Here is a 17,752-nt window from a genome sequence, read left to right as displayed (position 1 = left end):
AATTGATTACACAATGTATTCCAGGCACTGGTAGTTATTCTCTTACCAATAGACACCCTCATATTAAAGAAAACTGTGAAACAGTTAGTAAATAATAATGTTAATAAAGCTCTATGTAGCTATAATGTAACGTTTATGATCTGCTTATAGACGTGTAATAATGTAAATCCTTACCCTGTCCTGTTACTGCAGTGGAGGCTCGCTCCACCCCCGCTGTGATAGAGTCTCCCTGGATGGTTCCTCCCACCTACGGTAGCCCCGCCCCTCCTTGGGAGCGTAGCCTGTCCCCTCCGGACCCCTGGGAGACCCTGGGGGTAGTAGACCCATTCTCTATCCCAGATGCTCTTCGAACTGGCAGCCCTACAGGTGACTGGTTATCTCTGGCTCCTTATGGCTACACAGACAGACAGACAGACAGACAGACAGACAGACAGACAGACAGACAGACAGACAGACAGACAGACTCTACCTTTCATTTAACATATGTCTATGTATCATGTAACATATGTATGTACGGGCAGAAGCATACAGTACCTTCGGAAAGTATTCAGACCCCTTGACTTTTTCCACATTTTGTTAGGTTACAGCCTTATTCTAAAATTGATGAAAAAAAAATGTAAAAAACACATCTCATCAATCTACACACAATACACCATAAAGACGAAATATCACATTTACATACCAGTCAAAAGTTTGCAAATGGTCCAGGTAGGCATTTGATTAGCTGTTCAGGAGTCTTATGGACCTAGACTTGGCGCTCCGATAGCGCTTGCTGTGCAGTAGCAGAGAGAACAGTCTATGAGTAGGTTGACTGGAGTCTTTGACAATTTTTAGGGCCTTCTTCTGACACCGCCTGGTATAGAGGTCCTGAATGGCAGGAAGCTTGGCCCCAGTGATGTACTGGGCCGTTCGCACTACCGTCTGAGTGCTTTGAGGTCAGAGGCCGAGCAGTTGCCACACCAGGCAGTGATGCAACCAGTCAGGATGCTCTCAACTGTGCAGCTGTAGAACTTTTTGAGGCTCTGAGGACCCATGAAAAATCTTTTCAGTCTCCTGAGGGGGAATAGGCTTTGTCGTGCCCTCTTCACGACTGTCTTGGTGTGTTTGGACCATGATAGTTTGTTGGTGATGTGGACTCAAAGGAACTTGAAGCTCTCAACCTGCTCCAACACAGCCCCGTCGATGAGAATGGGGGCGTACTTGGTCCTCCTTTTCCTATAGTCCACAATCATCTCCTTTGTCTTGATCATGTTGAGGGATAGGTTGTTATCCTGGCACAACACGGCCAGGTCTCTGACCTCCACACTATATGCTGTCTCATCGTTGTCGTTGATCAGGCCTACCACTGTTGTGTTGTCGGCAAACTTAATGATGGTGTTGGAGTCGTGCCTGGCCATGCAGTCGTGGGTGAACAGGGAGTACAGGAGGGGACTGAGCCCCTGATGGGCCCCCGTGTTGAGGATCAGCGGGGCAGATGTTACCTACCCTTACCACCTGGGGGCGGCCCGTCAGGAAGTCCAGGATCCAGTTGCAGAGGGAGGTGTTTAGTCCTAGGGTCCTTAGCGATGAGCTTTGAGGGCACTATGGTGTTGAACACTGAGCTGTAGTCAATTAATAGCATTCTCACATAAGTGTTCCTTTAGTCCAGGTGGTAAAGGGCAGTGTTGAGTGCAATAGAGATAGCATCATCTGTGGATCTGTTGGGGCGGTATGCAAATTGGAGTGGGTCTAGGGTTTCTGGGATAATGGTGTTGTGAGTCATGACCAGCCTTTCAAAGCACTTCATGGCTACAGACGTGAGTGCTAAGGGTCGGTATTAATTTAGGCAGGTTACCTAGGTGTTCTTGGGCACAGGGACTATGGTGGTCTGCTTGAAACATGTTGGTATTACAGACTCAGTCAGGGACAGGTTGAAAATGTCAGTGTAGTAACCAAAAAAAGTGTTAAAGAAATCAAAGTAGTCACCCTTTGCCTTGATGACAGCTTTGCACACTCTTGGCATTCTCTCAACCAGCTTCATGAGGAATGCTTTTCCAACAGTCTTGAACGAGTTCCCACATATGCTGAGCACATATGCTGCTTTTCCTTCACTCTGTGGTCCAACTCATCCCAAGCCATCTCAATTGGGTTGAGGTCGGGTGATTGTGGATGCCAGGTCATCTGACGCAGCCCGCCATCACTCTCCTTATTGGTCAAATAGCCCTTACACAGCCTGGAGGTGTGTATCGTGTCATTGGCCAGTTGAAAAACAAACGATAGTCCCACTAAGCGCAAACCCGATGGGATGGCGTATCGCTGCAGAATTCTGTGGTAGTGATGCTGGTTAAGTGTGCCTTGAATTCTAAATAAATAACAGACAGCAAAGCACCCCACACCAGCAAAGCACCCCACACCATCACACCTCCTCCTACATGCTTCACAGAAAATAGTAAAAATGAAGAAAAAACCCTTGAATGAGTATGTGTCTCCAAACTTATGACTGGTACTGTAAGTATTCAGACCCTTCACTCAGTACTTTGTTGAAGCTCCTTTGGCAGCGATTACAGCCTCGATTCTTCTTAGGTATGATACTGCAAGCTTGGCACACCTATATTTGGGGAGCATTGCAGCACAGCTTTTTTCAGGTCTCTCCAGAGACGTTCGATTGGGTTCAAGTCCGGGCTCTGGCTGGGCCACTCAAGGACATTCAGAGACATGTCCCGAAGCCACTCCTGCGTTGTCTTGGCTGTGTGGTTAGGTTCATTGTCCTGTTGGAAGGTGAACCTTCGCCAAAGTCTGAGGTCCTGAGCGCTCTGGAGCAGGTTTTCATCAAGGATCTCTCTGTACTTTTCTCTGTTCTTCTTTGCCTCGATCCTGAATAGTCTCCCAGTCTCTGCCTCTGAAAAACATCCCCACAGCTTGATGCTGCCAACACCATGGTTCACCATAGGGAGGGTGCCAGGTTTCCTCCAGACGTAACGCTTGGCATTCAGGGCAAAGAATTTAATCTTGGTTTCATCAGACCAGATAATCTTGTTTCTCATTGTCTGAGAGTCTTTAGGTGTCTTTTGGGAAACTCCAAGCGGGCTGTCATGTGCCTTTTACTGAGGAGTGGCTTCCATCTGGCCACTCTAACATAAAGCCTTATTGTTGGAGTGCTGCAGAGATTGTTGTCCTTCTGGAAGGTTCTCCCATCTCCACAGAGGAACTCTGGAGGTCTGTCAGAGTGACCATCGGGTTCTTGGTCACCAGCCTGACCAAGGTCCTTCTCTCCTGATTGTTCAGTTTGGCTGGGCAGCCAGCTCTAGGAAGAGTCTTAGTGGTTCCAAACTTCTTCCATTTAAGAATAATGGAGGCCACTGTTTTCTTGCAGACCTTCAATGCTGCAGAATTTGGTACCCTTCCCCAGATCTGTGCTCGACACATTTCTGTCTCTGAGCTCTACGGACAATTCCTGCGACCTCATTGCTTGGTTCTTGCTCTGACATGCACTGTCAACTGTAGGACCTTATATAGACAGGTGTGTGCCTTTCCAAATCATGTCCAATCAATTGAATTTACCACAGGTGGACTCCAATCAAGTTGTAGAAACATCTCTAGGATGATCAATGGAAACAGGATGCACCTGAGCTCAATTTCAAGTCTCATAGCAATGAGTCTGAATACTTATGTAAATAAGGTATCATTTAAAAAAATATATAAACATTTGCTAAAAATTAAGGCTGTAATTTAACAAAATGTGTAAAAGGTCAAGGGGTCTGAATACTTTCCGAAGGCACTGTATATTTCTAAACATATTTGAGCATTTAAACATATATTGATGTACTCTCCATTAGATGGTGACTTGTTTGACGAGGCGATGGACGGAGGTCATTTCAGCCTGAACAGTCGAGGTGAGGGTGAGGGCAGCCCGGAGCTGTTTGATCTGTCTCGTATAGGGGACAGTCTGGGGGTCCCCAGCCCTCGGACCTGCCGGACCCCTGAATCCTTCCTGGGGCCCACAGGGGCCTCCCTGGTCAATCTGGACAGCCTGATACCAGCCAACCCCCCAGCCAAGACCAAGAACCCCTTCCTCTCAGGTGAACACTGAAACAGTCACTCACTCACAGAACAAGAACCCCTTCCTCTCAGGTGAACACTGAAACAGTCACTCACTCACAGACCAAGAACCCCTTCCTTTCAGGTGAACACTGAAACAGTCACTCACTCACAGACCAAGAACCCCTTCCTCTCAGGTGAACACTGAAACAGTCACTCACTCACAGACCAAGAACCCCTTCCTTTCAGGTGAACACTGAAACAGTCACTCACTCACAGACCAAGAACCCCTTCCTTTCAGGTGAACACTGAAACAGTCACTCACTCACAGACCAAGAACCCCTTCCTCTCAGGTGAACACTGAAACAGTCACTCACTCACAGACCAAGAACCCCTTCCTCTCAGGTGAACACAGTCAATCATATCCCTGCTCTACAGCAAACCATGTACCCCATCCAATTTACAAGTAAAGTGCTACTCAGTCACTTACTCAGACCTGGGGCTATTGCAGGTTGAAGTTTGCACTTTTGGGACTATTCCATTGATCCTATCTCAGCTTACTGGACAAATGTAATAATTAAGAGCAGGTTAAGTATTTAAACATTTAACGTGTAATGGTTAAAAGTGCTTCTACTGACTTTCTCTCTGCCCCCCACCTCTTGCTCCCCCCCTATCTCCTTCCCCCCTCCAGGTCTGAGTACTCCATCTCCCCTCAACCCGTTCCAGAGTGAACAGCCTCGTCTCACCCTGAATCAGATGCGTCCTAGCTCCACGTCCCCCGTCCCCCCCTCCGGTCCTCCCTCCCTGCCCTACAGTGCTTCTCTGCCCCTGCCCGCCAGCCACCAGCCGGCCAGCCTGCCCTCCTCCCTCACCCAGCCCACCCATGGAGCCCTGGACATACCTGGGCTGCCACAGCCCCTGTTACCTCTTTCCTCCATCTCGTCTCTGGGAGAGCAGAATCAGAATCCCTTCCTATGATGTCTGTCCAGCTGAACTGAACCCCTAAGATGGAAGATAGACCAACACCAACTTCTGCCATGCGCAGTAGATCACCTGCTGGGTGTCCACGAGCGGTGTCCTGCTGGGTGTCCACGAGCGGTGTCCTGCTGGGTGTCCACGAGCGGTGACAATTCAACATGTGGAATTGTCGAGAACTGAATAGAAAACGACGGCCGATGTTTTGTAGTCAGATGTGATAGGACGCCCACCCGCTGTTGCACGGCCGGCCTTCATGTTGGTCTGTCTGTCCTCTAACTCTGGTGGATGGAACAGAGAGAATAGAAATGACTCTTATTAGGTTGTTTTCTGTCAATCTAACCTCAAAACTCAACAACTGGAATTCAGACTGAACTGAAATCCCCTTAAGTTGTTATTTTGTTGTTGTTTTTCTATGGGCTATAGTACTGTAACCCTTAGCTTGCTGCCTCTGCTACTGCGTCTGCTACGATCTGCTCTACGCTTTAACCACAACCTGTCCTGTTACTCCTCTCTGCTGAAGGGAGTGATGGAGGAGGAACGAGAGGTAGAAAGAGAATATGCCCAGAACGTGTTTAGGTCTATAGTAACCTAATCCTAAACCATGACAGATACTGTACATACACGCCGATGCCCAAGCTCATCCTCCGCTATAGGAAACACAGCAGGTGAAGACGTTTCCATGTTAAAGTAATTAGCAATACTTTACAGATGAGTGTGTCTGCACTAACCTGGTCTCAGATCTGTTTGTGCTGTCCTGCCAACTCCTATGGATCATTGGCTATACAGCAGGAACATATCTGGGATCAGGTTAGTTAACTGCTTTTCCAACTGCTTCTTACCCAGTCACATTCCCCGCCCACTCTGCTGCATACTTTAGTTTGATTGGCTCCTCACTGTTGCTCCTGATCCAGCACTGAACTGATTGTACACCAGATATGCCTGCTTATCTCTCCGACTGACAGACCACAATGCACTTTGACAGGACGCTCACTGTTCCTGCCGCACTGCTCTATGCTGATTGGTCGGTCCGCTCTCTGGACTGCCTTCATTAGTTGACTCTTTCTCTCCTATTATCTCTCCCATGATGCCCCAGGGGATAACTCTGACAAGTCTGTTCAGGAGGATGTAACGTTACAGAATGCTCAGATAGAAATTTATCATGTAGAACAGATATGATTGTCTGCCAGATAGAATAGGGGGAAGCGTGCCGGCTCTATTCAATCTATTTCTATCCATTCAGAATGTTTCCCAGCACAGACTGCAACTCAGATAGATAGAAATGTATCAGATAGAATAGGGGAAGCGTGTTGGCTCTATTCAATCTATTTCTATCTGTAAAAGTTCAGAATGATTCCCAGCACCGACTACAACTCTGATTTCTGAGAACGGGCATAGAACATTCCACGCCAATGATGAGACGCCAGCCAACCCCCATCCATATAATGAACACTGAGTTTTAAGTTTCCTTTTTGTTGCATTAGGCCTAGTAAGGCTCAGTCTGACTGAGTTCTTGTGTAAGGGTGGTTTGCTGTTGGAATGGAACTGTTGTGATGGTGAGAGAGATTCTAAGGTAGTTCTATTGTAGTGGACTGGAGTCCCTTTTGAGGGATATCGGAATGAAATCTGCTTTTCAAGAGACCGGAACCACTGCAGGATTCACTATAGGGGAAAATCCTAACGCTCTCACTTCAAGTTGAGTTTTGCATTGATGTCAATGGGAGAAGTGGAAATTCAATTGCAGTGGAAGTTAGGAAGCTCGCATTCGACCCTATAAGCAACGCAACATATTAGAAGAATGTATGAATTGATATCATGATTATTTTCCCTCTCTCATTGCTCGATCATTACTTGTGAAACACTGATTGTCATCATCAAATATAAGGGTATAATGAACTAATAACAACACCTGGCATCTGCATTCATTCATATTTTACAGCTTTTATTTCATGATCATGTTGATCAATTTATAATGGAATGTTTCTACATATTGAATGCTTAAAGAAGCACACTCTTCGAAGGGTTGACTTTTCTACACAATGTCTGTCTGCCCCCCCGGAGGCCAAACACTTGTATGACAGTTACTGTATTTCCACACACCTGTATAACAGATACTGTATTTCCACACACCTGTATGACAGTTACTGTATTTCCACTGTCATCCATAATTTCCCCATATCAATGAATCCAGCATAGTTAGGCTACATCGAGCACACTACTCCAGTAGTTAGGCTACATCGAGGACACTACTCCAGTATAGTTAGGCTACATCGAGGACACTACTCCAGTATAGTTAGGCTACATCGAGGACACTACTCCAGTAGTTAGGCTACATCGAGGACACTACTCCAGTATAGTTAGGCTACATCGATGACACTACTCCAGCATAGTTAGGCTACATCGAGGACACTACTCCAGTATAGTTAGGCTACATCGAGGACACAACTCCACACATGATTATGCATTTCCCTGTTTGGAAATACTTTAACCAAATGATATAACAGTGTTCTCCCTCAGCCTTTAAAAAACAACTGCTGGTAGATACAGTATCTATACAGAGTGCTGACAATAAATACAGGCATGATATTCCAGCCATAAAAGCATTAATATCAGGCCTCCTCAATAAGACGTGATGCCATGTGAATGACCGCATCATTCTTGGTGTGCTGAGATCATGAGGACATCTTCTTGCCAACAGGATTCATGTGTAACAGCGTGAGATACAGTACCCTCACTTTACAGTTGGTGGTGACATCATTCCAAGTTCAGTGACAATGACGTCACTTATGCTGCGTTCAAAGCAACTGGGAACTCAGAAATCTCTGACTTCAGTGCGTTCAAGACAACTGGGATTTTTTTTTTTAACGGTCATCCAACTTGAAATTCCACCTCGGGCCTCCTACAGCACTGACTTTCTGACCTTTCCAGAGTTCCCAGTTGTCTTGAAAGCACCAGCAATGAGGAACTGCTTCCTGGAAGGAAGATGCTTCTATGACATCACTCTGTCAGTCAGTTAGGGTGGAGTCCAGCCAGCCCAACACCTCCTGGAGTCCCTGGCCGGAACGAGCGCTCAGTTCCAGGGTCGTGATTGGCTGGGTGGCAGAGGCGATGATGTCATCCATCCTGAACAGTGACATCATCTCTACGAGACTCATGGTACAAGGGAGGTCCCTGGAGGAAGGGTGGGAGGAGAAAGGGTTAGACATTTGCAAAGCGAGGGAGAGGCACTGTTTAATTTTTGTAAAGGAGGCAAATAAAGTTTATCTCTACTAGACTCATGGTACAATGGAGATCCTGAGGGGAAGAGTGGGAGGACAATCAGTCAGAAAATGTGCAGGGAGGGAGAGAAATGGTTTGTTGATAGTCATGCAACGCGGTGGGGAAAAAAGCATTTAAAGTGGGAGTATATTGGGAGGAATTAGATACAGTCAGGTCCATAAATATTTGGACATTGACCAAGTTATTATTATTTTAGCTGTCTACCACAGCATTTTGGAGTTGCAATTAAATAATGAATATGAGCTGAAAGTGCAGACATTCAGCTTTAAGTTGAGGGTCTTTACCAAAAAGTAGTTGGACAATTGGCTGCTCAGCTGTTTCATGGCCAGGTGTATGTTATTCCCTCATTAGTTAATTTACAAGTAAGCAGATAAAAGGTCTAGAGTTGATTTCAAGTGTGGCATTTGGAATCTGTTGCTGCTAACCCTCAATATGAAGTCCAAAGAGTTGTCACTGCCAGTGAAGAAAGCCATCATTAGGCTGAGAAATCCAAACAACCCCATCAGAGAGATAGCAAAAACATTAGGTGTGGCCAAATCAACTATTTGGTACATTCTTAAAAAGAAAGAACACACTGGTGAGCTCAGGTACACCAAAAGGCCTGGAAGACCACAGAAAACAACTGTGGTGGATGACAGAAGAATTATTTCCCTGGTGAAGAAAAACCCCTTCACAACAGTTGACCAGATGAAGAACACCCTCCAGGAGGTAGGCGTATCTGTGTCAAAGTCAACAATCAAGAGAAGACTTCACCAGAGTAAATACAGAGGGTTTACCACAAGATGTAAACCATTAGTAAGCCTCAAAAACAGGAAGACCAGATTAGAGTTTGCCAAAGAACATCTAAAAAAGCCTGTCCAGTTCTGGAACAACATCCTATGGACAGATGAGACAAAGATCATCTTGTACCAGAATGATGGGAAGAGAAGAGTATGGAGAAGGGAAGGAACTGCTCATGATCTGAAGCATACCACCTCATCTGTGAAGCATGGTGGAGGTAGTGTTATGGTGTGGGCATGTATGGCTGCCAATGGAACTGGTTTCCTTGTATTTATTGATGATGTGACTGCTGACAAAAGCAGCAGGATGAATTCTGAAGGGTTTAGGGCTATATTATCTGCTCAGATTCAGCCAAATGATTTAAAACTCATTGAACGGCTCTTCGCAGTGCAGATGGACAATGACCCGAAGCATACTGCAAAAGCAACCCAATACTTTTGTAAGGCAAAGAACTGGAATGTTCTGCAATGGCCAACTCAATCACCTGACCTGAATCAAATTGAGAATGTATTTCACTTGCTGAAGGCAAAACACCCCAAGAACGAGCAGGAACTGAAGACAGCTGCAGTTAAGGCCTGGCAGAGCATCACCAGGGAAGAAACCCAGCATCTGGTGATGTCTATGGGTTACAGACTTCAGGCAGTCATTGACGGCAAAGGATTTGCAACCAAGTATTAAAACTCACAATTGAATTGATGATTGTTACGTTGTCCAATTACTTTTCAGCCCCTAAAATTGAGCCCCATATATAAAAAGTGCTAAAATTCCTACACAGTTTACCTGATTTGGAGGTAAATACCCTCAAATTAAAGATGAAAGTCTCCACTTTCAGCTCATATAGATTGTTTCCTTTCAAATCCACTGTGGTGGCGTTCAGAGCCAAAATGATAACTTGTTCAATGTCCAAATATTTATGGACATAACTGTACGTCTGGTTCGTAGCCAGGAGTCTGTCCAGTAAGGTGCAATGTTGCAAAACATTCAGATACAACTGTATTGTGCTGAACAAACCTGATTGTCTGTCATGTAGAGAATAAGGGATCATGTCACATCTATTCATTACATTTCTATCTGAATGTTTAGTCTCAAAAATCCACTGTGATCTTAGCCAGAGAATGTGTAGTGTAGTGTAGTGTAGTGTGTTACTACAGAACCTCTTGTTGAAGATAACCAGGACAGAGGCTGTGTGGAGAGGTTCAGCAGAGAGGACAGACAGGAGCTGGATACAGGACGACGACATCTGGGTGGTGTTAGCAGAGTCCACCATGAACTATATAGAGGACAAACACAATATGATTAAAAAAAATTCATGCTTGCAGTCGACAAGCCTGAAATTATGCAGAATGCACAGATGATCTCCCAGTTTATTGGGCTGATGGTCTATCGTGTACTGCAGTGATATTAGCCTATTCATACCTCTGGTTGATCTCCCAGTTTAGTGGGCTGATGGTCTATCGTGTACTGCAGTGATATTAGCCTATTCATACCTCTGGTTGATCTCCCAGTTTATTGGGCTGATGGTCTATCGTGTACTGCAGTGATATTAGCCTATTCATACCTCTGGTTGATCTCCCAGTTTAGTGGGCTGATGGTCTACCGTGTACTGCAGTGATATTAGCCTATTCATACCTCTGGTTGATCTCCCAGTTTATTGGGCTGATGGTCTACCGTGTACTGCAGTGATATTAGCCTATTCATACCTCTGGTTGATCTCCCAGTTTATTGGGCTGATGGTCTATCGTGTACTGCAGTGATATTAGCCTATTCATACCTCTGGTTGATCTCCCAGTTTATTGGGCTGATGGTCTACCGTGTACTGCAGTGATATTAGCCTATTCATACCTCTGGTTGATCTCCCAGTTTATTGGGCTGATGGTCTATCGTGTACTGCAGTGATATTAGCCTATTCATACCTCTGGTTGATCTCCCAGTTTATTGGGCTGATGGTCTACCGTGTACTGCAGTGATATTAGCCTATTCATACCTCTGGTTGATCTCCCAGTTTATTGGGCTGATGGTCTACCGTGTACTGCAGTGATATTAGCCTATTCATACCTCTGGTTGATCTCCCAGTTTATTGGGCTGATGGTCTACCGTGTACTGCAGTGATATTAGCCTATTCATACCTCTGGTTGATCTCCCAGTTTATTGGGCTGATGGTCTACCGTGTACTGCAGTGATATTAGCCTATCCACACCTCTGGTTGATCTCCCAGTTTATTGGGCTGATGGTCTACCGTGTACTGCAGTGATATTAGCCTATTCATTCCTCTGGTTGATCTCCCAGTTTATTGGGCTGATGGTCTACCGTGTACTGCAGTGATATTAGCCTATTCATTCCTCTGGTTGATCTCCCAGTTTATTGGGCTGATGGTCTACCGTGTACTGCAGTGATATTAGCCTATTCATTCCTCTGGTTGATCTCTATTTGTGATCAGAGGAGCTTTGCTTATTGATCATATAGAAATATTGACTATTTTTGCATTAAACTTCACCATTGATGGAATATGTGTACACAGTATTATTGAGGTTATTCTAAACATTTACAAGGAATTATTTCCAAATTGAGAGGAACCTGTATAGAAGTCATGACGTGGTTCTCATGCTGCTGCCATCTTGGACTAGGGCTGGACAAACCTGAATGTGTAGAGGTTTAATTGATAAAATGTCTATGTCCAATAAGAGAGGAGTATTGACCCACCCCAGCTCGCTCACAGTCACCCTCTTCTTCTTCAGAGTAGATATATTAACTCAACTTTTACATTTTTTATTTAACATTTATTTAGTTAGGCAAGTCAGTTAAGAACAAATTCTTATTTACAATGACGGCCTACCCCGGCCAAACCCGGACGACACTGGGCCAATTGTGCGCCGCCCTATGGGACTCCCAATCACGGCCGGATGTGGTACATCCTGGATTCGCCCCAGGGACTGTAGTGACGCCTCTTGCACTGAGATGCAGGGCCTTAGACAGTTGCGCTACTCAGGGAGACTTATACACTGTATGGATGTGGTTCTGGACTCACGATGACAGAGGAGCAGTCCGTATAGTAACTGGGCCAGATAGGACCCATACAGCCTCCCAGCTCTCTCACAGTCACCCTCGTTCTCTTCAGAGTCAGGTCTGTCAGGTTGGTGCCCACCTGTAACAGATGGAGACATAATAGTAGCCTAGAATATCCCTTTTCTGTTCAAGACATCCTCAAATGGTGACTGACACAACAATCACTGTGGTGAATACCGAATGGACTCACCGTAGGTAGAGTAACAGGGGGTTCCCCTAAATCAGTTGTGCCATCTCTCACACTGAGCTGTGAATAGTCTGTTAAGGGTGATTAAATAGACACTGTAGCATGGAAATGTACTCTGAAGATACATATTGGAGTGAGACATGGGCTGCTTCGTCTCAATAGTCTCCTCTCCTACATCTTCTTCATTTGCACTGATATTAAACACAGGATAGGTGAGAAGAAGAATATGGTGGATGTGTATTGGAAAACTGTCATCAGATTCCAAGCAGATGAAGGAGAGGAAGAAGTGGATACGAGGAAAGGAAGCCACTGATTATTGAGACGCATCCATGGTCACAATTGCTTGCTATCAAACGTTTGCTTATTTTCTCGTTTGCTTGCTAAATCAATCTCAATGCTGGTTAATTTTTGAAAGGATATTCTGTAAACGTTTCAAGAGAAGAGTTTTTCCAACACCGGTTGCACCGAGCAGCAAACACATTTCGTAAAAACCAACAAAGACTTGATCCGTATCAAACTTGTCGAGACTAGTTAGCTAGCAAGCAAGCCTCTCCAGCTTACTTTGACACCATGGCGACGCTCATATGATCAACTTTAGTTGCTATGTTTGCACAAATAAGAAGCAAATCTTTGCAAATCCAAGTTGTCATTAGTTATTTCATCACCGACGGACCCGGAACCAAAACATTGAATCGCTTCCTTTCCTTCGAAAACAAGCCACGCCTTCTTCCACCCAGTTGTCAAAACATAAACAGACAGCTACAGGAGTGGGAGTCAACCCTAAAGAAGTTTGGGAGTCAAACAATAACAATAGGTTCTTCTTCAAGCGTTTGGAGAGCATCTTGGAGAACAGCCATGGAAGCTCAGCTAAAGAAGGAGCTGGGAACATCCATGCTGAAGTCAACTGGCCATTCTGGAGGAGGTTGTATCAGCCAGGGACAGAGCTTTGATACTGACCACGGGAGAGTGTTTGTCAAGATCAACCACAAGAGTCAGGTTCTTCATTTACTTCATTACTAATTCCATACTGCATGCCTTTACATTGACATATGAAGTCACTCAAAATAGATTAACACTGTAAAATAGTAGCCTAATAAGGATCATTTGTCAGTTATATCAAACAATATTTTGTTGCAGGCTATTTGGCTACACACTATCAAATGAATTACAGTAGTCAGCACTCTGAGAGCAAAGGATTAGGATTCACAATAGAGCCCTCCAGTCATGTGATGGCCAAATCAGAGCGCTGTTGTTGTGCACAGAGATGGATGTTTTTATGTGATGGGCAGTCCTAATCCTGACCTCTGAAAAGTCATAAACTGCCTTCTCTGAAGGCTGCTAGACTACTTCCATGGTAGGTGTAATCCAGTGGAGGCTGCTGAAGGGAGGACGGCTCATAATAATGGCCGGAATGGAGTTAATGGAATGGCATCGAAAAAAAAAGATATACCATGCGTTTGATACCATTCCATTCACTCCATTCCAGCCATTATTATGAGCCATCCTCCCCCCAGCAGCCTCCACTGGTGTCATCACTTTTTCTGTACAATACATGTCATCACAAAGGTATGGTATAATTCCTTGGTCAATGTCATGATGATCATCACATGTCTTATCCTCGTCCCCCAGGCGAAGCGTATGTTTGATGGGGAGTTGGCTAGCTTGGAAGCCATCGTCATGACAGACACAGTGAAGGTCCCCAAGCCTGTCAAGGTGATAGAGCTGGATACAGGAGGGGCTGTGTTCGTCATGGAACATGTTGACATGAGGGGTCTTAGCAGGTATGAGAATCTCCTCATACACTGTATAATACACATCTTTGACCTTTCTTTCCTTCTTGTTCTTCTTCTTCCTTTATATTCTTCTTCTTCTTTATTTATCTTCTTATTCTTTCTTTATCTTCTTTCTTTATCTTCTTCTTTCATTGTCTTCTTCATCTTCTTCCTGTTCTTCTTTTTCTGTATGCATTAGTCAAGTATTATTGTTATGTCTTACTTTATTGTGATGATTGAGTGTGTTAATGATTATCTGATTCCCCCAGGCACTCTAAGCAGCTGGGAGAGCATCTGGCTGATCTCCACCTACACAACCAGAGACAAAGGGACAGACAGAACATGGAACAGCAGACTGTTGGTAACTCACCTAGTTCATTGATTGATTGATTGATTTTGGGGTAAAACAATTCATACAGTTTAAAACAGTTTAAAAGTCTAGCTTTCTCACATATACAACATCAGACTACTGCATGCCTTCACTCACCACTCTATTAAATGGAAATGGAAAAAGGAGCTGATGTTCCTGTCATTTTAAATGTAAACAGGAAAAGGACCTAATGTTCATGTCATTTTAAATGTAAACAGGAAAAGGACCTGATGTTCCTGACATTTAAATGTAAACAGGAAAAGGAGCTGATGTTCCTGCCATTTAAATGTACACAGGAAAAGGAGCTGATGTTCCTGACATTTAAATGTAAACAGGAAAAGGAGCTGATGTTCCTGCCATTTAAATGTAAACAGGAAAAGGAGCTGATGTTCCTGTCATTGACCAGTTTGGGTTCCAGGTTCCCACATGCTGTGGATACCTCCCTCAGGTGAGCTACTATGCAACAGATCGTCTGATATTGGGAGGCACAACTACATTTCCACCTTTCCCACTAGTGAATACGAGACTGGAATATGTGGTAACGTGGGATTTAAACTGTATGCTATAAATATAAATAAAGATAGTTCCACACTCTATATACAGCTCAAAGTAATTTATTGGTTAAACCACCAATGTCTCTGCCTTCAACATGGGATTTAAAGACCAACTGGATGAGAAAATCTGCCTATTTTTATTTATACATTTATCAGAGTTCCACTTTCTAACCTCTCTTTGTCTCTCTCTCTCTCATCAGGAGAATGAGTGGCAGAGTGACTGGGTAACATTCTACTCTCAGCACAGACTACAGCACCAACTCAACATGGTGGAGAAGTCTTATGGAGACAGAGAGGCCAGGGAACTATGGTCTCAGCTACAGGTAACTATGTTACTAGGTAACTACAGGGAACTGTGGTCCCAGCTACATGTATAACTAGGTAACTACAGGGAACTATGGTCCCAGCCACAGGTAACTATATAGCTAGGTAACTACAAGGAACTATGGTCCAAGCTACAGGTAACAATATAACTAGGTAACTACAGGGAGTTATGGTCCCAGCTACAGGTAACTATAGAACTTAGTAACTACAGGGAACTATGGTCCCAGCTACAGGTAACTATAGAACTAAGTAACTACAGGGAACTGTGGTCCCAGCTACAGGTAACTATATAACTGGGTAACTACAGGGACTTATGGTCCCAGCTACAGTTATAACTTGGTAACTATTGGGAACTATGGTCCCAGCTACAGGTAACAATATAACTAGGTAACTACAGGGAACTATGGTCCCAGCTACAGGTAACTATTTAACTGGGTAACTACAGGGACTTATGGTCCCAGCTACATGTATAACTAGGTAACTACAGGGAACTATGGTCCCAGCCACAGGTAACAATATAACTAGGTAACTACAGGTAACAATATAACTAGGTAACTACAGGTAACTATGGTCCAAGCTACAGGTAACAATTTAACTAGGTAACTACAGGCAACTATGGTCCAAGCTACAGGTAACAATATAACTAGGTAACTACAGGGAACTGTTAAAACAATAACACAGACTACAGAACCATCCCCAATCCCAAACCAAGCCCTTACTCCTATGCCTTATGTTCTTTTTGAGATCCGAGAGGACTTTATGGGGGATTGATCTTCTGTCTGATATCTCCTCTCCTCTCAGCTGAAAATCCCTCAGCTATTTACCGACATCGAGGTGTTCCCTGCCCTGCTTCACGGGGACCTGTGGGGGGGAAACGTAGCAGAGTGTTCCGACGGCCCTGTCATTTTCGACCCCGCCTCCTTCTATGGCCACGCTGAGTACGAGCTGGGCATCGCCGGGATGTTTGGAGGGTTCAGCGACTCCTTCTACTCTGGGTACCACAACAAGATCCCCAAGGCCCCGGGGTTTGAGAAGAGGAATCAGCTGTATCAACTCTTCCACTATCTGAACCACTGGAATCACTTTGGTGGAGGATACAGAGGGTCCTCACTGAGGATCATGAAGGATCTGGTCAAATACTGACCACTGATCATATATGTACAGTAGCATGATGTACAACTACACTACCCATAATGCTCTGTAAAACATAGACACACAATGACACTGACCAGCTTGAATGACCTCACAAAGTCTTACACTACAGCCTAGTCTTCCATCCAGAAGGGAACAAATCAATTTTGGGGTGAAAATATTAGTTATTTCGGAAACCTTTTAACTCGAAAAGCAAGAAACAAGAAAGCTATGATGCTATGGTATAGAAGAGAGATTCCACGAAACCCATTCCATATCCCTCTTTATCTTGAAATGCTTGAGAAATCACATTTTTTGAGTTAACAGCTGTTTGAAAGCAGAAGTGATTTTAATGCTATAGTGTAAGACTAAACATAGGGTATTGCACATCCATTTGCTTAAATAAACATAGCAGCAAGCAAGGTTATGATCTGTTTGAGTTGTAACAATTAGCTTTGTTAAAAGCTGTGTTAATACTAAGAATGCAATGCTAAATAAAGTACATTACTTCCTGTATCGTGACCATTATACACTACACTACGTTTTGAATACCTCAATAAGGACAATAACCAAATAAAGGGTTATACACTGAGTGTACAAAACATTAGGAACACCCTCCTAATATTGAGTTGCACCCCTTTTTGCCCTCAGAACAGCCTCAATTCGTCAGACCATGGACTCTACAAGGTGTCAAATGTGTTCCACAGGGATGCTGGCCCATGTTGACTCCAATGCTTCCAACAGTTGTGTCTAGTTGGCTGGATGTCCGTTGGATGGTGGACCATTCTTGATACACACAGGAAACTGTTGAGTGTGAAAAACCCAGCAGCGATGCTGTTCTTGACACAAGCCAGTGCGCCTGGCACCTACTACCATACCCCGTTCAAAGGCACTTAAATGTGTCTTGCACATTCACCCTCTGAATGGCACACATACACAATCCAAGCCTCAATTGTCTCAAAGGATTAAAAATCATATTGTTTTACATGTCTCCTCTCCTTTATCTACACTGATTGAAGTGGATTTAACAGGTGACATCAATAAGGGATCATATCTTTCACCTGGATTCACCTGGTCAGTCTGTCATGGAAAGAGCAGGTGTTGTTCATGTTTTGTACACTCAGTGTATTTTTGTTTCTATTTTCATAATATACATGAGGTGAGATAATTTTTCCACCTCTGAATATGTCTGATGCGTGATCCTCTTTGATGTGGCGCGTCCCGTCCCTCATTAACGAAACGCTTTTTGTCCCCAATCGCGTAACGTACTGTAGGGTGTAGCAACGTGCAAACTTCACAA

The 17,752-nt window shown here is 44.3% G+C and overlaps 3 protein-coding genes across 5 annotated transcripts in view; 2 read left to right on the top strand and 1 right to left on the bottom strand.

Annotated features, from left to right (window-relative positions):
* Window positions 1-6,905, top strand: part of LOC106592115 (epsin-3) — a 61,410-nt gene extending 54,505 nt beyond the window's left edge. For all 3 annotated transcript variants that reach the window (XM_045715798.1, XM_045715797.1, XM_045715796.1), the window contains 3 exons: window positions 193-366; window positions 3,816-4,058; window positions 4,709-6,905. In XM_045715798.1, coding sequence (XP_045571754.1) covers window positions 193-366; window positions 3,816-4,058; window positions 4,709-4,995 — 704 coding nt within the window. In that variant the 3' untranslated portion in view covers window positions 4,996-6,905. The remainder of the gene's footprint in view (window positions 1-192; window positions 367-3,815; window positions 4,059-4,708) is intronic.
* A 12-nt stretch (window positions 6,906-6,917) lies between these two features.
* LOC106606260 (ADP-ribosylation factor-like protein 16) lies at window positions 6,918-13,001 on the bottom strand. Its single transcript, XM_045715799.1, has 5 exons — window positions 12,722-13,001; window positions 12,305-12,363; window positions 12,077-12,193; window positions 10,206-10,321; window positions 6,918-8,163 (listed from the first exon to the last, which is right to left on the bottom strand). Exons 1-5 carry the CDS (start codon window positions 12,780-12,782, stop codon window positions 7,998-8,000), a joined length of 519 nt encoding a protein of 172 aa, XP_045571755.1. The 5' UTR covers window positions 12,783-13,001; the 3' UTR covers window positions 6,918-7,997.
* On the top strand, window positions 12,905-16,968 carry LOC106606261 (ketosamine-3-kinase). Its single transcript, XM_014202408.2, has 6 exons — window positions 12,905-13,297; window positions 13,931-14,082; window positions 14,343-14,434; window positions 14,818-14,891; window positions 15,198-15,320; window positions 16,123-16,968. Exons 1-6 carry the CDS (start codon window positions 12,905-12,907, stop codon window positions 16,462-16,464), a joined length of 1,176 nt encoding a protein of 391 aa, XP_014057883.1. The 3' UTR covers window positions 16,465-16,968.
* Window positions 16,969-17,752: the final 784 nt, after the last annotated feature.

Source organism: Salmo salar, chromosome ssa03 (genome assembly GCF_905237065.1).
Source record: "Salmo salar chromosome ssa03, Ssal_v3.1, whole genome shotgun sequence".
NCBI classification, from domain to species: domain Eukaryota; kingdom Metazoa; phylum Chordata; class Actinopteri; order Salmoniformes; family Salmonidae; genus Salmo; species Salmo salar.
The sequence above is the reverse complement of the archived record's forward strand: the minus strand, read 5'-3'. Positions and strand labels throughout refer to the sequence as shown.